Genomic DNA, 20,976 nt, shown 5'->3' with positions numbered 1-20,976 from the left:
TCTCTCGTTTGCTTGGACAAGTGCCTGAGGTTAACCGGCATGTCCCCACCTCTGAGTCATATCCCCTCCTATATCACAGGGTGACAAATGTGCCTGGAAGATGTGAAGAACAGTCAATATTCTCAGTCCTGTCTAATAGTCAATACACTATGCTTAACTCCATCTTCCTTTCCCCCAGTACTATATTGCATCCTACAATAAGTCATTCCATGTAACGTTCCATATAACAAGCTGTGTATGAGTAGCAAGTGTGCAAATGTCTGTACTGAGTGACAGAGGACCCAATCCTAAAGCCAGGACTTGAGCAAAGCCCCTCATGATTCCTGATCCCACAGGGTGGAAAGACTCTCATAGTGATGTTGCTCTTTGGTCATTTGATGGTGGTGGATCAAGGCACCCGTGGTATGTGGTTGATTGTACTGGATGTTGTACACACATGTAAGAAAACCTGATGCCTGTTTGAAAAACCTCATGCTCCAAGTAGGCTAGTCAGACACAGGTAAGCCTTCTCCAAATTTTAAAAAGAGGATCAAAGATACATACTGAAAATAAAAAACATACAAGCCTCCTGGCCTTAGAGACCTGCCTGAGCTTGCTCCTCCTTCACTCCTTCAGCAATAGATGGAGAGAGAGAGAGAGAGAGAGTTTTGCTGGAACTAGTTCAGAGCCTTAGTTAGATTCCTGCCATGATCCACCCTCCTGAGATCTCTACCTCTGTTTGCAGAGTTGAGCTGGACAATCAAAGTAAATACCTATGATTGTGCTGTTTGGATTATTTCACTGTCTACCCTTCCCCTTGTCCGAAGTTACTCAGGAATTTAGTCTTTGCAGAGAACGACTAAGGCTGATCTGGCAAGTCCCATCTCAGTGCTGCAGCTATGTAACCTTCCTTTTACTACTGCTCTGAGTCACTGGATGAGGAGCACTTGACCCAGGATGGGTGTTAAAATAAATGTAAAGGAAGGCCCTTAAAAGAAAAGCAAACACTCCAGTTGCATTGAACAAATACACCGTTAGGAGTCTTTGTATGTGATGGCTGCAGGTCTTCATTTGCCTGCCGGATCTCAGCTGGTCTGATGAGGAATATTTCAGGTAGTGCTCTACCCTGTGAAATGGTTGTCAGAAGGAGTTTTGTGGGAAGACCTAGGGAAGGAAAAGGGCCAGGAGAAAGCAAGACAGAGTTAGTCCTCTTTGAGGAGGAATCTAAAGAGCATAGCATTCTTAAGGGTCTTGCTTGTGATACACGTGCAAGAAGAGATGGGAAATATAACAATCTGCACATCCTTCATCACTTGTAGGGTGATGGTTTAAATACATTGATTTCTTTTGTCCTAGTGTGCCACTTCCACATAGCTGATTTGTCGTGCATGTCATGCAAGGAGAAAATCATCTGCATGGTCTTGTAAGTATGAAAGGGTTTGCCATGATGCATTTACCTAATAGAATCTGTGCGGTTGCAGTGTGCATCGTACATCCAGGCAAGGAATGAGTGCCATCTACAGTAACACAATGCATTGCTAAAGGCTCCTCTGTTATTGTGTTCTTTACTGAACAGTGCATCTGATGCCTTCTGCTGTAATGTGTCCTCCTCAGTGAGAAATTAATTCTTTGTGCCAAATTCAACACTTGGTTACATGATTCGAACTGGAAAAACAACACTGGCTTCAGTGGAGTTATCCCAGATTGATCCTGGGGTTACTAAAAATAGATTTTATTTATCTAAATAGCTTGGTGTCAGGTACGCTCTAGTGCTATACACTTTGTAAACAGAGAGATAGGTAAGACCTTTTCATTTGAGTACGAAAGACTGTTTTTTTCCACTTCCATACCCTGCCTAGAAAGAGGTAGGTATAAATCAGCAAGGAAGAAGGCACATTTTCCATTCCTTGAAACCAGCAAATGTTTTGGGCCTGACAAAAGCACGACAGTGCGCAGTAGGGTGTGTGAAGGGCTGGCCCTTTCTCCCTCAGGTGTTGCACACAAGTTGGTTGCTGCCCACCACCCTCACAGCTGTTGGGTCCTGTGGCTGCTCGGCAGGAATGTTCTTAGTGAAACAAGAGGAGCATCAGCACAACAAGACAAGGAAGTTTTCACACCCATTAGTTCACCATATGTTTGGCTCTAGGCTGCAGTTTCAGACCTTTATAACTTCTCCTTTATTATTTTCTAGGTTAAAATCCTGGAAAACTATGGTTTAAGATAGCTAGGAGTTGTAATAGTCATGGTAAATCCTACCTACCTGGGACAGAGTAATCTTTTTTTTCTTTTTCTTTTTAAAATTCTCTTCTGGATTTTCTCCTTCCCTCCCTTCCTCTCCCCTCCTCTCTCCTCCCTTCCCTTCCCTCTGCTCTCCTCTCCTCCCCTTATTTCAGTCTTACCTGCTCCATATGGGAGTGCCCAAGAGTAAGCCTAACCAGTGAGCTCATAACCAGCCTCTCTCTACTGGTGATTTTGTGCTAATAGGAGGGGGAAGTGGAGCCTGGCCTGTACCAATGGGCTTTGGGTTTCAGCCAGGATCACTGCCTTGCAGTAAGTAGAGGACTCAAAATGCTTCCTCTGTGTGCGGCAAAGCAATTTCCCTTGCTTAGCTTCATCTTCTCCAGCCCTCAACTCCAGAGGAAATAGGAAAATGAATTCCACTCTCTATGCCCAATGTGCAAGAGATGTAGCATGTCTCAGTCCCAGGCTGAAACTGATGTGACATGCTTCCCTGATCCAGGCAGATTTTGGATCTGGCTCAGGGTTATTCTAATCAAATGTGGTTTTCAGAGAGAGGGCTGCTTTTTAAACTGAACATACTCTGGGACATAGGGTGGTGTGTACCATTACCATCAAGGAAAACAGCAGTTCTCAAAGTATGAATCACATGTGTTCAAATCTCAAACAGTTTTGACTCCTTTCAAAGCTCTATAGACTAAAACTCAGCAGCTCCTCTCTTGGAAAGTTTTGGGGTTTTTTTCATCCATTTTTACTAATGGTCAAATCAATCTTTCCCTAATCAAGTCAATCTTTCCCTGACATTATTTTTTCAGATCAGCAGCTGATACAGTCCCTCTAGGATTTTGTGTGTTTGGGAAAGGTGGGGAAACATATGCAGGGAGTCTGCCTCAGGTAGACTGTGAGATCCAGACAGTTCTACTGCAGCCCATGCTATGGCCGTGCATGTGTTAGAGCACATAGTGTAGTGAATTCTGGCCTATAAATATTATTGCATGATAAAGATTAATATGTAATAATAAAAGTATAGATCCATGACCTATATAAATGGGGGAAAACAGACAGAGACATATATATATATATATATTTATATATTTCAAATTACCCAGAGACTTCTATTCTGTAACCTTCTTGCTTGTACAAGCATAAATCAGAGGAAGCAACACACAAATCTGTGAGAGTTACGCCACTGTAAAATGGCATAGGTGCGAGGAAGAAATTGGACTTGGAACCCTTTATTATGGGTAAATAAAGATTTCCTAAGGTTTCTGGTTGAATTCTTGTTTTCTGTTCTATGGACTAATGATATTTTGAATCTGGATTACAGTATAATTCTCTAGACCCAATAATATTACATTTAACTCCAAGTGATTTAATGACTCTTCAGTGGTGATTTTGGTTTCAGGTGAAGCGATATTGGCCTCCAGCAATGCCCTAGGCTAAAAGCATCATATGTTAGCAAAAAACATTAACTTGCCCCTCAAACCTCCTCATTATTACACTTATAGTCCTGTCAACCAACCTATGAGCAACTGGAATCGTAACAGAGGGGGTTTTATTGTTATTTTTATATTCTCTTGAATACTAAAAAGAAAATATACTAGGAAAAATACATATAAGATATTACTAGATATAAATTCTAGACAAATGGGTTATTTCCCACCTCACAATGCTTGCTATATTATCAGAATAATGTTTGGATCAGTAAAAAGAAAGATGAACATGTTTATGATGATACTGCATAAAAAAAGTGAATTAATTAGAGAATGTAAATCTTCATCTGGTTTCTGAAGTGATCTCCAGACTTGGTAGGCATGAGATTCCTGAGGGTGCAGATTTCTCATTTGGGGAGATTTTGGTCAATCAGTGAGATACCGCTTGAGCCTAGTAAAGTGCCCCTTTCATCTTTTACCTTTAAGCTTTCCTTTGCTTAACTCCATCCATATTTCTCAAAAGAATTTGATAGAAAAATTTACAGTGTTAATTGCTCTCAACTTCCCTTTCTTTTCCCCATTGCTGGGGCTAGATGCAGGGAGTGCTGCAGTGCCTAGCGCATACAGGCTCTCTTTCCTCACTGCACTGTTTGACAGCTGCTCTGCAAAGGAAACCTTCTGTGGCTGATGTTTGGTCCTGTTCTCATGGGGAGCAGGATCTCTGCAGCCCTTGTGCAGGTGTGAGGATTCCTGGTATGACAGCCATGCTGGCCCTGTTGATTGTCCTACGAAGCGGTCCTCAGCCTAGGTGCTAGTGGGACTCCACAGCTTGGGCACCCCAGGGATGGAGAAGCTGTTCTGCTGCCTCCTGTAGCTGAACATGTGGAAATGGAAATTTTGCAGAAGGTTCTCCAAAGACATGGAAGTAAATGTCCTCCTGAAAAAAGAAATGCATTTCTATTCTATGAGGAATAGGAAAGAGGGGATTTTACTAGTGTGACCTTCACCTGCTACCCAAAGAGATGACGGAGCCTGGACACTGTGAGAAAGTGTTTCTAAGCCCCAGAAATGGTTTTTCAGCTGCTAGCTTTGATTTCTTTCTTATGGCTTCCCAAATATTCAAAGCCAACATTTCTTGTCCTGTTCTCAAAGTCTTTACAGTGCTTCCCACTGCTGATAATTTGCATGGCTTTAGTGACAGCAGTTTCATGAATTTCACTCATGTTGTCTTTAGAAAGTAGTAAAGCTCTCGCTGGGGCACTACAGCTAAACCTCCTGTTGTGGGAAGGCACATGCTGTAGTTCACCAAAACTCCCAGCTTCACCTATTCAATGTACTTCTTATTTCTGGCTGCTGAGTTGTTTCCCAGACAGTTTCAGAGCCAGGGGGATTTTGAGAATGCACATCATGGGAAGTGTTGGCCTGGAAATCAAGTGTTGAACATCAAGGTGACCAATTCCCACATAACCCAAATCAAACTGCCTGACTGACCAGCAAATGTGTTTGTGCCACTGCTCTGCCAAGCTGGCTTCTTGTGCTGCCACCCATCAGCTAAAGGCCATGAGGAGCATGGTGGAGACACTCAGTTGACTCCACAGACCCCTGCCCTCAAATTAGTCCCACCAGGAAGGTGGCTACAGATACACTTGAATGATCTCCTGTCAGACTAGGCTAAGCCTGGCAGAGGAACTGCCTCTTGGCCTTTCTGTGTGGGCAGAACATCATGAGAATGCTGGGCTGCTGCTTCCTGACCTGTGGCCACCGTCTGATAAGGCTTGATGGGAGCTCTAGAGTTGAATGTAGGACTTGATGGCTTGAAGGGTGGTTTGCTCTGGCCTACAGTCTGTTGCATGACATAGTTATGCTCAAAGACCAGTGCACCTGGTGTGGGATGAGGTTTCCCAGAGCCTGCACTACCCTTGGAAAGGGCATTCAGGCTGAGGTGTTGTTCTTTAGGCATTTCTGAAATGTGAATCTTGATGAGACAGTCTGACCTGCTGAGGGCATTTAACCCCCTCTTCTCTGTACTGCTCTTACCCTCCTTTTATCTTCTGCATCGTATTAATTTTATTTAGAACTTCTCTCACTGCTGCAATGGTGGACTAGGCCAGTACTGAAACAGCAGTGCAGATGTGCCCTTTAATCAGCTCTTGTATGGTACCAGTGTAAAAACCTCACATTAAAGATTTTAGGTTTAAACGCTGTTATTGTCCCATTCTGTGTTATTTTAGCCAGGAACATTTCTAGGGAGAAGAACTTCCTTCTTGGCAAGCCCCACTTCACACTATATTCATTTCCCCTGAAGTTTTGCTCACCATATTTTAGGCTTTACCAGTGGTTTCAGATCCAAAGTTCCTCCTCTGGTTTCAAAGCCTCAGACTGAAGTTGAAAACATGGAGCTCAGCTGTTTATATACAAAATAAAATATGTAGCCACTCGGATGAAACAAGACCCAACCTGTATTACCACCAGACATTAGCATAACTTACATTCATTCCTTTTGACTGGAAACATTAAAAAAAAACCCAACACAAAGGAACACAAGGGCTTTGAAAAGACTATGTTTTAAATACCACTGATGACAACTGCAGTGATTCAAAAAATGGAATCAATTTATCATTAGCCATTAATTACCAAATAACTCTATTTTCTCCTTATGCTTCATGTAGCTTAGACTTCTGCATAATTAGGATGAAAAATGGAGACAGAGTGGGTCTTGCATTTAAATGACATAAAGTCGGTATTCACTCAGAAAACTGGTAAAGATTTTTGGGAGAACAAGAAGTTTAGGAGGGTTGCATCAGGGAAAGGAAAAGCAAGCAGACAGACAAGCTTTGGTCTCTTTTAAACAGAGAGAAACTTGTCACAGGACAGTTTTAGGTTGTATGCAACTGCAGTGTTCTGTTTTGTCAACTGTTTTTACACAAAGCTCCAAACATTGTAAAAATCTGTTTTCCTTCACACCTAGCATCGCTACAAGCTATATTGTAACCACATTCACAGTGTGTTAGAGCCTGCCTCGGGGTTCCTTCGCAGCAGGTTTCAGCTGGAATGATTCTTTTTGTTTTTTATAATAATCACTCCATTCAAATGGAACAATCAGTATGAAGAAATTATCACAAGCCATCTTGGATAGAAAAATCCTGCTACAATAAACATGCTGAATGTTTTACAATAAGACATCAAAAATGGTGATCGAGGCTGAATAACTGCTTAGAGCCACACTTTGGATTATGCCTGTTACAGTATTGTTTGACATTTGGTAGTGAAAGAGCAACAATTCCCAGTCATGACAGCTGAGGCAGGGACTTAGTCATAGTCGACTTCAAAGTAGATGCTGTGAACTGCCCTTCCCCTTCAGGGACAGTCTGCATCCCTACCAGACAAAGCCCCCAGCCCCATAGGCTTGCATGCACTCTGCAGTGCTGGACACACAGACACCTGCATACCCTGCTCAGGCACTGGCTGTGCCCCAGGCTACCCAGTCCATCTCAGGAGGAAGCCTGAGCAGATCCGGTGGGAATTTTGGAGGAGGATCAGGTAGGGAAACGTGGGACACCTTGGTGAGCGACAGAGGCTTCTGCGGCTTCTGGCAAGGTTGCACCCACTCTATCGCTTGGCGCAGGGTGCTGGCAGCTGAATAGCTTTTGTGATAACTCAATTAGCTGTGAAAAGAGCACACAACAGCATTAGGATATTATGCTGATTATTGCTAACCTCTTAAAGGAGTTTGTCATTTGCCATCGTCTCTGGGTGGAACACGTTCCCCCCCTCTTCCTCACTCTGACCCCATGCTTCTGAGCATGGCTGTGCCCTTTTGCAGATCTGCAGTGTTTCACCTGCACACCCGCTATGTTCCTACCTTACAGCACTTCTTAATATTTGTCCTTTTTCTGAGTTGAGAAAGGGAAATTCAATGCCTTGGAACAATCTTTATGTCAAACAAGTGTGTGAGTCTGTGCTAAGAACTGAGCAGCACCTACCCAGCCCAGTGTGAGCTTTGGCTCCTGAGGGGCAGTTCCTCAGGGGGTGAGCAGAACAGGAGGTGAAGAGTTAGTACAGACCTCCAAACTGATGTTTGTAGAGGAGTCAGTCTGACCAAGAGCCGCACTGGGGACACAGGTTCTCTGTGCTCACAAGTGTTGAGTAAATTAACACTTGAGGTTCAGTCTTTGCCCCAAAGTTTCTCTGTGCTCGATCGGGCAATGGACTGTAGAAATAAGGACATTTGCAGGATTAGCACCGCAGATGGAATCTGTGAGCGGGATTACCTTTTACATGACCTGCTCTGAAGAAAAGCCTTGTTGATGGATAAATGGAGAAAAGAAGGGAGGGAGCAGGTAGCCACATTGCCCAGTAAACCTGGGGAGCTGGCGAGGACAGCTGAGAGAGGTTTCACATGCCTTTACCCCTTAGAGACAGTTAGGCACATAGTTCCCCAGGACACACAGATCTAGGTTTCTTTCCTTCTGATAGCCTGAATTAGTGTCCTACCAGGAGTGCTCACAGCCTTGTGAGGGGGCCCAGGTGGCAAGGTGCCTTGGTGCTCATGCTGGGCAGCATCTGGGTGTTCTGGAAAGGGTCTGACTGAGCTGTGTGTTAGAGGACTAGTTGTGACTCATTTGGCCGTATACTAGAAACCTCTGTATGTGTGCTTCAAGCCACTACCTAATTTCTAAATTGTTGTTGTGTCCGATGTTTGGCAGGCTTCAAAAAACTTGAGCCCTTGCTGAAAAACATATGGCTGGTGTTGCAAGGCAGGAGGGTATGCAGGGGAAGGGGCACTGTCTCCTCATCTTATGGCTTTTGGGATGGGGTGAGAGTCTCTGCCTCCATGCCTTGCACATCCTGGCTGGGTGTCAGGATTGGAAACTTCCCAGACCATTCTGGGACCCAGCCTGGACTAAAAGGAAAGGCAACCAAGGCCAGAATGGGATATAAGAAATGTGCAGTAGTATTTGTGAAGTCAGAACATATGCCTGAGTGTATATAAAGAGACAGCAGTTAGATACCACAGTGGGAAAAGGAAGTAGCAACTAGTCAGCAGAGTTGAATACATGGATTTTATGCGAGGCTTTTATAATCTTCAGTCCCACATTTCAGCATCTTCAAGATGCAGCCCTCCCTTGTGCAAGGTGTCCCCCAGTGGTGTTCTCCTGGGCAAGAAGAGGAGTTTCATCAGTCACCCTCTGGTTCTGGAGAAGCTGAAAATGGCATCTTTGCCCTAGTGACCCCTTTCTGTCCTCTTGCTAAGCTTTACTGAGGGGTTGATACTAGTCCAAAGCATTGAATATAAGGCACAGACTCACTTATACTGCAGCAGTGGTGGGTGTTTGCATGCTGGTTTCTCTTGGGCTGATGTAAATACATCTGCAAACAGGTTTTACCAAATGTATTTCTTAATGAAGTAGTGTCTGATATTAGATTATCCTTCAGAGGCTAGTGGTGGACTGCACTGATGTATGAACTTCGTGCCTGCATTTGACAACTGATTGATTAAAGTATTAATTACCCTGTGCCTAAAGCCCAAGTGTGGCCCTTTTAAACACAGTAGAATCCTGTGTCGTGCTACAGGGCAGCCTCATAGCCACATCTGGACTCCACTTTGGATATTTCTATCAAAATAAAGATATGGATGCCAACTGGAAAGGCTTTATTCCACCTCTTTGTATTAGAGAAATTGCAGTGTTACAGGATCCCTTGGTCCTGGCTTCCTTGGTGTTCCCGCATCTGGCATGAATCGTGTTTCTGCTGATGCGGTGTCTTCTGAGTTGTCTCCTGGTGTAGATTGCTGCGTGTTTCCCAGGAAAGTGGATAAATGATACCAAGTCATTCAGCTTATAAGTAGCACACTGGCAACCCGCCACTAAAATATAAATACATTAAATGTACTGAAGGAAATGTTCATTCTGTTGTTTAGCCTTGGACATGCCCCAGTTAGGTAAATTTAATCTTCTTGAGGGTTGTTGCGTTACAGCTGAATGAGATAGGCTGTTATCTTATTACTGATCTTTCTGTCATTCAGGGTTCGTGTTCTGGCATTCATGGTGTGAAGTGTACTTGCCCAAGAGCGGTCCTAGAAGTGTTTTCCAAGGGAGATGAAGGTGCGTAGGGGATCTGTTAGCACCTTGCAAGTTTTGACCCTTTATCTTGGTAACGTTCGCACTCCTTGTCAGTCACACCACTACTGGTTCAATCTCCTGTTGGGTAGAAATGTACAAAATAGTGGCTTTGCCTACATTTGTTAGGAAATGTCTGAAACTCAGCCCCGCTGCATTTATTTTCTTCATGGGTATTCCTGCCTCAGTTCCTTCCAAAATACCTGGCCGTGCCTCTGCTGCTGTTGAGGTCAGGGACAAAGCTCCCACTGACTCCAGGGTGAGCAGGGCCCAGCATTAAGCAACAGACCCAAAGCCGATGGATTGCATTAAAGAGGAGTCTCTTAATTGTTTTCCACTGGTGCTGGGTCAGACCCTCCAAACAGGATCTTACAGCATTAATGCTTGTGACTAATCCCACTGAAACCCAGGGAGCTGCCCCATGTGTGAGCACTACCAAATACAATGTGCAGTGTTAATAAGCACTCTGCAACAGTTTAGCTCTTCTCTTGGTTGTACCATGAAGGGACGGGATGAGGCAGGAAAAGGGAAGCAGAAGTAATGCATGAACAGAATGATTCTGAGCTGGTTGTGAAGAACAGTGATGTTATATCTGGAATGCAAGTCCTTAAAAAAATAAGACATCAGCTGTGTGTTTTACAGATAAGAAAATGTTATTTTATTGAACGGAAAGATATATATGTTTCACCTATCACATCTGAACTAATCAGTGTAGGCTTTTAGAAGAAGTCTGTAATTACTCTGAGCACGTCATTAGTTATATATAAAATGAATGATATTGCTCCGTTTTATTACCTCTAGTGATATAGCCATTTGTATCATAAATTAATTGACCTCATCTTAAATGATCAATTCTGCAAGACAGACTTGATTCATTAATTCTTAAGTGACATTTTTTCTCCTCCAGTAATTTCCTCTTCAATGTGGGGACTGTTTTTCTGCCTTTTATTATGGTATTATGAGGCATCATATTACCTGCATATGACATGCACTTTTTATCCTTTTATCTTAACTAAGCAGCATAGACTGATTGCTTATGTAGGAAGAAAGAAAGGAAGAAAGAAAAAAGAACGAAAGAAAGAAAGAAAAAGAAAGAAATAAAAAAAGAAAGAAAAAGAAAGAAAGAAAAAAGAAAGAAAAAGAAAGAAAGAAAAAGAAAATAATGAAATGCATGCACATAGTAGATAGACAATACTCACTGATACTAGCATCAACACTTTGAGATGTTGCATGAAATCAATGAGATAGTTATTGGATATTTGGTCTCTCCAGGATATTCAGAGGAACAGATTTGCTGCCTTTAATTTCTGTGGCTTTAATTAATTTTATCTAGTGATAAAATATACAGAAGGGTCTGTGATCAATATATGAGTGAGGCGGGCGGACTTCAGAGTTTCTTATTCCTCAGTGAATTATTGAAAACAGGAGAAATCAGTAGAGAATTTCTAAGCAGGACTTCTAAATATTTTACCAAGGAAGAGAAAATATTTGTCTAGCCAGGAGAGATACAGGAGCCCACTGGAGATAAACAAATCAATACAGCAATAATGCAGTGAAGTGTTTCAGTGAATTTTTCAAATGATAACTAATAAAATTAAATTATTAGAAAATATGCCACAATTTGGGGGGGGGCTGTATTTCTCTTTCAGTCCGTTTAATTAAAGTCATTGAGGGGGCTCTTCCTAGAAGGATAAGGAGGCTGGATTTATTCTCTCATATTTCTCAGTTGCTTCTTTGGCAGTGGGCTTACAAGGTGGCTTGCTTCCTTGGCCCAAAGAAAAGGTAAGTCTTCACTGCAGCTGCATCTGAAGTCCTGCTCCATCCCTTACTGCAGGCACCCCTGAGGTCAGTTTCCTCCTTGTCTTTCCCCTGCAAACAGACAGTGATGGGCCAGCGTGGACTTCAAACTGCACCAGCCTGCCTCAGGAACTGTCTGGGAGCTCCTGGTACCTCTTTGTGCAACTCCTAGGGTTTATGTGGAGACCCCCTGCCTCTTTACCAGGCCTTGGGGGAAGAGTGTACCCTGCAAGCAGTAAGAGGAGGGCGGTGGAGTACATTCTGACTCCAAACATTCAAAATAGATAGCATTTTGTGGCTACAACAGTGAGCTCTTGAACAAAAATTACTTTAAAGAAAATTCAGCAGCTTTACTGAGTTAAATAGTACCTTATTAATGTGCGGTATAGAGTCACAAATTCCCCTTCTGTCTGCTTGAAAAACAGTGGCAAGCCAGAAAATTTTAGGAGGTTGATTAGAAGATGTTTCCATCATGTGTGCTGACTTGGCAGATGGGTGGCAAAACCCATACCACGCCAAATACCCAGGACGGTTCAGTGCTCACTGCTGTGTGTTTGCACTGTTTGCAGTGATGGGTTGCTCAGCTTCAGTGCTCTGTGTGATGGTCACTGAACCTTGTGTGGAGAGCAGAGAGAGAGCTGATGCCTGGTAAAATCCAGGAGCTGTTAGAAGTGGGGATGCTCCTCTTTGCCCTGCTTGATGCACGCCTACTTTCCCATCTGCCCCACATCTGGGGGTATGCACCACCCTTCAGTGCATTTGACAGCCTTTTTGTCCTCATATTTGAGGGTGAGACATCATCACTGTGTGCTCAATGCAGGCCTGGACTTGTTTGTAATGCACTGGGAAATTTTCTTTCTTGCGTGGGGCATCATGGTGGAAATACACCCTTCCTAATGCCACATGCACTGAGCAGGACCAGTACCCCCTGTGCTTTATCTCACAGGGCACAGTGTTTGTGTGCCCAAGCTAAAAATCTGTGCCCTGCATTCGTAAACTTCAGGGATGACTTAATAGTTGCTACTTCTTGATTGCTACTAAATTGATTATTTAGTTTGATTTAAAGGTTGGGATAAAAGAGAGGGAATGTGTGTATGTGTGAGTGTGTGAAGAGGGGGGGAGGGAAGGCAGGAGGGAATCAAACAGCAACCTGACTGGAGAACCAAAAGGTTGAGAAGTTAAATGGGCTAATAGCCATAGCATATAGTGTGTGTGTATGTGTGTGTGTATATATATATATATATATATATATATATATATTAAAGATATATTACTGAAAACTCAAAAATGTCACCACTGTTTATATAAAAGGAAAGCTGAGAGTTAAATGAGATGAGTAATCAGATGCCCAGCATATGTTGTTTTGAATTGTTTATATGGCCAATAGTTATTAAAATTAATTATCCTTTTAATGCAGTCTTTTCACAATCATAGTGTTCTTTGGGTTTTTTTTGGAGGTTTTTTTTCTTTGTACAAAAGATACGGTCATTTCAAAACAAGCTAATATGAGCTATTTGGAAAATGCAGAACAAATAATACCAGGATGTATTCTGACATGGTCATAGGCTCAACATGCTGATAGAAAGCACTTAAAATCTCTGTCAGTGGAGTATTTTGAGAACTAATGTAAATGACAAAAACGGGGGGTTTTTGTGTGTGTAAAATTCTGTCAAAAAAGTGAGGCACTGCAAAATCTGACATCTGTTTATCTGTTTATAGCTATGGCAAGATTACTCATATTAATTCTTGTTTAAAATGCCATATGAAGGAAAGGCATTTGTGCAAACAAGAGTCATATTTGAATTGTAGATCATGTCTTCACCATCTGTGAGAGCTGTTGGTGTTGCAAAATTAATGTGTTAATGAAATCACAATAATTTCTCTGAAGTAATGGATTCTGAAGCCTAGAATGACTATTTTTTGAACTTTAGTGTCTAGTGGCTTACAACTGGGAAAACCTTTCACAGCTTAATTAGTTCTGCAGCCTTATTTAAAAAAAAAATTGGCTATGCCTCCACCACACCAATAGTAACACAGAAGAGGATTAAATGAAAAGCAGAGAAACAAAACAAAAATGAGCCTGCAGTGCAAACTTTTCGCTGTAGTATTTGAAAAGTTGCTAAACAGGTCCTTGCTTGCCAAGAAGTTTTACTCAAAGTGACTTGTACACAAGAGTGGGCAAACAGCTCAGAAAATAATTCCAGCTTGCTGAAACATCACAAATTGGGACTATTTGAACCTTACACAAATACCCTGACTTTTTCCAACTTTCTCCTTGGAACAAAGGGCAAAGAATGAATGATGCTTTTCGCTTTGTGATGCCATTTCAAAATATCACACTCTTTCCAAGTTATTATTTGATACCCTGAATAGAATGCTGTATGTTACTGTGTCCTGCATTTTAGCAGAACTGGTTTGCATTAATTTCCAGCAATTTTCTGAGTCCTTTTCCAGTTGTCACACTCCTTGTATAATATGGCATCTCAGATGGCACAGGCATGCATAGTTTACCACTGAGAAGTAATCACAGCCATACTCATATGGATTTTGCATACATACATATGCATGTTATAACAGTTTATACCAACTGAGGATTCTTCTCTGTGAGATATATAATGCATTGTGTAAGGTAGAACTGAGATCATGGGAGCCAGAAAAGGGAGTGGCATTCAATTTCACCAATATGTTGGAGAAAAAAAAAAGGGCAGTTTTCAGAAATGTTACTTTTTTTCCTATTAGAAAAATAATGTATTTAACTGAAAAATTACTTTTAAAATAATGCTATGAAGAGAAGATTGCTTTTCTTACCTGATTTGATTTTATTACTGTGTTTTAGGTATGTGACTGGTGTAAGCACATAAGACACACAAAAGAGTATCTGGATTTTGGGGACGGGGAAAGAAGGCTTCAGTTCTGCAGTGCAAAATGTCTCAATCAGTACAAAATGGACATTTTCTACAAAGAGACACAGGCCAATCTTCCAGCTGGACTGTGCAGTACATTACATCCTCCAGTTGAAAATAAAGCAGAAGGCACTGGAGTGCAGCTGCTGACTCCAGATTCTTGGAATATACCACTAGCAGATGCTCGGAGAAAAGCCCCATCCCCAGTGTCTGCAGCTGGCCAAATTCAAGGTCCTGGACCATCAGCGTCTACCACTGCCTCTCCGTCTGACACTGCCAACTGCTCTGTCACTAAAATCCCCACACCAGTTCCCAAACCTATTCCCATCAGTGAGAATCCAAATATTCCACCAGTTTCTGTCCAGCCACCTGCTAGCATTGTGCCTCCAATTGGTGTCCCACCTCGCAGTCCTCCGATGGTGATGACGAACCGTGGGCCAGTTCCTCTGCCCATATTCATGGAACAGCAAATTATGCAACAAATCCGTCCACCATTTATTCGTGGGCCACCTCACCATGCCTCAAATCCTAACAGCCCTCTGTCAAATCCAATGATTCCTGGAATTGGTCCCCCACCAGGTGGTCCCAGAAATATGGGTCCCACCTCTAGCCCCATGCACAGGCCAATGCTTTCCCCTCATATCCATCCTCCTACAACACCTACCATACCTGGGAATCCTCCTGGGTTATTGCCGCCTCCTCCTCCTGGAGCTCCTTTGCCCAGTCTTCCCTTTCCCCCTGTCAGCATGATGCCAAATGGTCCTATGCCTATGCCACAGATGATGAACTTTGGGTTGCCGTCCCTTGCCCCGCTGGTGCCACCCCCAACTCTACTAGTGCCATATCCTGTCATTGTCCCTTTGCCCGTTCCCATCCCCATTCCCATCCCCATCCCTCACATCAATGACTCCAAACCCCCCAATGGCTTCTCCAGCAATGGTGAAAGCTTCATTCCGAGTACCTCCAGTGAGACGCCTGGGGCAAAGCCAACCAACAGCTCTTCATCTCCTCGAGAGTCAAAGCAAGGATCGTCTAAATCCTCTGACTCATCGCCGAGCTGCTCGGGCCAGTCCCTTAATCAAGCTCAAGTGCTTCAGGAGCACAGTAAAAATGAAGTTGTTGACTTGACTGTCAGACCTAGTAGTCCAGTGAACAGTAAGTTTGGTTTCCCCAGTGTGCTACAGGGTCCACAGGACGGTGTGATAGACCTAACAGTAGGCCACCGGTCTAGGCTGCACAATGTTATCCACAGGGCTTTACACACCCAAGTGAAAGTTGAACGTGAACCTAATAGTGTTGTAAATTTGGCTTTTGGTAGCTCAGACAAAAGGAACTGCAGTGACTGCAGGGACAACTGCAGCCCGGTTGACTCAAAAACATTACCATGCAGTGATGGAGCTCACTGCTGTCCCGTCTCCTTGGCATCTGGCACGCCGGGACTGGAAGCTAGTGCAGCGGTGTGCAACGTCATTGTGAATGGCACAAAGAGCACAGAGGGTTCCAAGAACCTGGAGCTGCCCCAGGAGCCAAAAAAGCCCCAGCCTCCAGAGGAGCTGGTGGTGAGTGAGCTGGAGTCTGTTAAGGAGAACAACTGTGTATCAAACTGCCTCCTCGAGGGAGACGCTGGCAAGAAGACTGGGGAAGAGCCCCTTGCTGGGGGAGACAAACAGGACCCGAACCTTAACAATCCAGCAGATGAGGACCATGCATATGCTTTGCGGATGCTGCCCAAGACAGGTTGCGTTATCCAGCCTGTGCCAAAACCAGCAGAAAAGACTGCTATTGCACCATGCATTATCTCAACGCCAATACTCAGCACAGGGCCAGAGGATCTGGAGCCACCATTGAAAAGGAGGTGTCTCCGAATTCGAAATCAGAATAAGTAAAGGTTTGTGTAATCGCTACTGCCTTCTGTGTGAATAGAATTGAGTATTTTCAGGTATGAGGTCAAACCCGTGTGGGTGTGGCTGTTATGAAACAAAAAGATACAAATTTCAATTTATCAGCACTTTCAGAAAACTGTTGGTTTTTGTGTTTTAATATTGTTCTTTGTGTTGTATTGCATCTGTACTTGTCAGTCCTCCATCCATCAGTAGCCTCATTACACTTGTGCTCACAGAACATTTCATGATGGTGCTGGCTGTGAAGTTATTGTGCTGTGTATGTCAAAGTGAGTGGTTTTCTGCCTAGAATATGGTTTAGGTCTGGGCCATTAATCTGCTTACTTATTCCAGCTGAGTTACACAGCAACTCAAGCCTTCATGATGATGATTGAAATTACCCTGCAGCATAGCATAGAGCAGGACAATGCAGCTGCTTCCCGCTAGCTCAGATCCAATGGATTTAACAAATGGTCGTCTCCAGCCATCTTACTTTGGTCTGCCTCCAGACTGCACCCTGGCTTTCTGCTGCGCTGTTCTCTCTGAACAGCAGTCAACCCCCTCTCCCTGCGCTTGCCTTCCTCATATATTGGTGCCTAGGGACTGCCTGCTGTTTGGGACCTGGATGCTGTAGCTTATGGCAGGAAAACCTCTGCCATGGGCCTTTACTCCCTTATCTAAAGTACCCAAGGCCTTGGGTGCAAATCTCCTACCTTAGAAAAGCAGCTGAGGTTTCCCCCAGCCCTGCAGTTGGTATGTGTGTGTGGTTCCTGGTAGGGCTGCAAAACAAGGCAGAGATATTTTAATATATGTCTGATGCTTCAAAGTTGTGAACAAGAAACTGGTTAGGAAACTTCCCTGTCTGACCATCCAGGAGTCACTCTTGCAGTCACCCTTGCAGCACGTGAGCTGGGATCGAAGTCTCTTTGCAGCTACACACCCCACACTCACACAGACCAGGTTTCCTTACTGGCTTGACCCCATGTTTCCCATAACAGAGTCTCAGACATCCAGATCCTTAAAATAATTTAGTCATGGTGCAATTTCTAAGTAACAAAATAACAGCTCAAGCTGGGTGTTTCTGAGGAGGGACCCAGAACAAAAGAACCCCTGGGCTTTATACTCTTACAGTCTAAACGCGGGAGAGTCTGGGGGTCATCGGCTCCTGTGGTGTCTCTGAGTGTCCTGTCCCTGGTTGGTCCTCATGTCTTTGTTACACAAAGGGTCGGCAGTTCATGGCCTCTTGCCTGGGGCTCGGGCTCCTGACATCCAGAGGCTCACCCTGCAGCTGCACACTGAGCTACCTGCCCTGAAGGTATTCTTTAACAAGATAATGTAATTACAATTGTTTAGATTCACAAGCACGGAGAGCTTCTTTCAGGAAAAGGGGAAATAGTGGGTGTTTCAAGAAATCTGTTCAGCAGTAAAATACTGATGGCTTGCCGGATGTGGCTTGGTGACATGCCAGATTTCATTACAATCCATGAAATATTCTGCAGCCTCCAGTAAATCCCTGTCCCTGGTAGCACAAATAGTGACTGCAGTGGTGTTTGGCACCTACAGCCATAGACAGCAGCAGCATGCAGTGGAATCTGGGCCACTGTAATGTCTCCCTGCTTCATCAGTGCAGGCTAATTGCACCATCAAAATATATAGTATAGTCAGGACTCTCTTTTTATTTGTTAACACCACATCCCCTGTGCTGGTTGCAGTGCCAGAAACATTGCTTCTCTTGATCATAAACTATTTATTTTCTTTCTTTGGTGGAACACAACCATTATTCTTTGCTGTCAGCATGTGCTGACACATTTAAAAGATACGTTAGTAAGAACAGAGGACATAGTTATAGTTAACATCCTTGGACTAATAACCAACATATACAATAACTCAGTAGTCAAATGGATATTTTAAATCGTTACACATTCCTAGGTCCTACTAGTGGGGATCCCTCTACCCCCATATCCTGAGATATGGATGGACTAAATGTCCCTTGGCAGTGAGATCTTTATTGCAAACCTCAGTGTTACCTCTGGAGCTTGAAAGATTCTCTTCATAAATGTACGCACTCTTCTATCTAGGAGTAGTGAGAAGTCCAGTATTTGGCTGTATCCTTTTTATTTAATTTTAGGAGAGCCACGATTAACCCTTTCTTTCCCATCTTATTCAAGCTCCTCATAGCTCTTTCAAGCCAGTGCTAGGACACTTGCACATTTATGTGCTTGTGGTGTAGACAAAGACAGGCTGGTTCTAAGCATCTATTTCTGCTTGGCTGGACCATCCAGACTGCAGCAATGCCATTTTGATGAGGTCCCAATCCCAGGAGGAGTTTAATGTTATTCAGAGCCAGAGCTTAAAATCTCAGAGAGAGTTCTGGCTTCACCGAGTTATGTATTTTTGCCTGTTGATGTGATTATACACGACATAACTTCACAGATAGTATTTGACAGTGAAAGTGGGCAAACTGAACAAGCTGCATTGGAAAGACAAGAAGGATGCTTTATCACTCAGTTACTGTCCTCAGCTCTTTGTATTCTCTAAATGTCAATAACTGCCACTGTGGTTATCCTCAGGAATAACCATTTTCCCATTCACCGAGGGTTTTACATATTCCTTTGTCTCAGTGTGAGGGTTAACTTACAGGAAAGTTTTCAGGTTGCCAGGCAAGATTAATCTGACCCAATACAGACATCTGGAACAAAGACACAGCTGAGCTAATTGTCTAAATTCTCTTTAAAATCAACCTAGAGAAGCAGGCATTTCAAGAGACAGCTGAGCTCATCCTGAAGTCAGCAACTAAGACAGCTCAGACAAACTGTGCCCTAGGAATGCCTATTTCTCCCTGCTGTGAAGGAAACTTAGGGTGACTGGCGTAGACATAGATGTCCCCATAGACACTTGAAGTTAAAAAGCCCAGCCTAAGTGACTGCCGTACCTCTGGGGTTTGTGCAATAGCATAGCATGGCACGGTGATGACTATTAGTCTGTGTTTGTCCCCTCCTTCCTCCAGTAAAAGAAAAAAAGCAGCCTCTAAGCAGAAGAGATGTGAGATCAGGTCCTTACGTGCTTCAAGGGAAAGAAGATACCCCAAATACTCTGTAGAAATAAACAGCATGGTAACCATCTCATTCCAGTGGGTACCGCAGTGAAACGTGGGTCGGTTTTGAGCCTCTCAAGCACGCACAAGTGATATATGCAGTTCTGATGACTGATTTGAGGTGAGGACTCTGTGGTTTCATGCAGAGCCCTCCTTTCACTATTGCTGGTCATAGCCAGTCTGGGGGAGCAAAGGGGCTGCTTAGATTTCCGCTCTCCCTGCCTGTTAAAACTGCACAGCACTCAGACCTGTCTGTGTCTACGCAGAGGGGGTAAGCAGGGGGAGGAGAACATTGGTGCAGCCTCTTGCACTGCAGCCGTGACCTCTGCTGTGCCCATGGGTTAGTTCCTCCTGCCAGGAAGCATGGAGGTAAAACCCTGCTCCTTGGGCTGTCCAGATGTGGGGAGGATCCCTCAAGAGAGACTCCCAACCTCATAGAAATTCTGATAAAATACAAGGAGGGCAAAAACTGCACCAATAATTGTGTTGACTTGGACCCTTGGAGGTTTGTATTGGTTGCACTGGCCACACTAACCTGGGAGAAAAAAAGTCCAGCAAATTCTCTTTTTCTCTCTTGCCTACCCTAATTGGAAAATCTGAACATATTGCCCTAATGTGCAACTTTTCCTGAATTTTATTTCCCATCAAATTGTATGACAAGAAGGAAAATAGCCAAATATTTTTATGCTAGAATTCTGGACAGACAGATTGAATTCATATAGTGGCAACATGGACTCTCTAAAAAGGAATCAAAGCAAGCATGACCTTTTTGGGCAAGTCGACAAACTCTGGATTATTAAATGTACCAATTACTTGATTGTTGGAAGTGCTAATCAACAACATAATCCTTGATGTTAAAGTTTAGTCTCTCCATCAGGATATGGACTGTCAAGCTGATCTTGCTTGATGCAATTTGAGGAACTAGCAAAAGATGTCTCGGTGCCAAAGTCCTACTATGATAAAGGAATGAAGCTAGGGAGAATATTCTGTTGAGTGTTATTTTTTCAAGTTTGAGCAACGTGAGTTTCTAAAATTAGCAGTGTTAGTGTTGCCTGCTACATGCTTTATGTCCTGACGGGATCAGTTTTAACCCTCCAGCTTTGATGTCGAGGTTTCCTAAAGCAAATAAATGAAAACACTGACATCTGCTTGTATTTAACATGATAGTTATGATAAACTGAATTAGAAAATCAAGTGGCAAATGCTAAACTCACAATTAGGTTCTGTGTATGTGTATGTGTGTTGGCTAATCCTACTTTGGGGACAGAAGGGTAAGAAAAGGAAGGAATTTTTCTGCTTGTGTCAGCAGAACTTCTTCCAGAAATAATGGAAATAGTAGCCACCTGCAGAGCCAACCTGTATGTCCTGGGGTCAGCATCTGCTGAGTTACAGAGCACACCTTCATCTGTCTAGTCCATGCATTGTAGTCGTAAAAATATACAACATGCAGAACCACTCCTGTTCAGGGCAGAGGTAATCTATATCCCACTGTGAGCTCCTCTGCCCATAATGGTCAAGCACAAGATTTCCTGC

At 43.4% G+C, this 20,976-nt stretch overlaps 1 protein-coding gene across 3 annotated transcripts in view; it reads left to right on the top strand.

Moving 5' to 3' along the window:
- Window positions 1–20,976, top strand: part of SOBP (sine oculis binding protein homolog) — a 116,779-nt gene that overhangs the window by 84,159 nt on the left and 11,644 nt on the right. For all 3 annotated transcript variants that reach the window (XM_064649833.1, XM_064649831.1, XM_064649832.1), the window contains one exon: window positions 14,403–16,357. In XM_064649833.1, coding sequence (XP_064505903.1) covers window positions 14,403–16,355 — 1,953 coding nt within the window. In that variant the 3' untranslated portion in view covers window positions 16,356–16,357. The remainder of the gene's footprint in view (window positions 1–14,402; window positions 16,358–20,976) is intronic.

This window comes from Pseudopipra pipra, chromosome 3 (genome assembly GCF_036250125.1).
Source record: "Pseudopipra pipra isolate bDixPip1 chromosome 3, bDixPip1.hap1, whole genome shotgun sequence".
Taxonomy (NCBI): domain Eukaryota; kingdom Metazoa; phylum Chordata; class Aves; order Passeriformes; family Pipridae; genus Pseudopipra; species Pseudopipra pipra.
The sequence above is the reverse complement of the archived record's forward strand: the minus strand, read 5'-3'. Positions and strand labels throughout refer to the sequence as shown.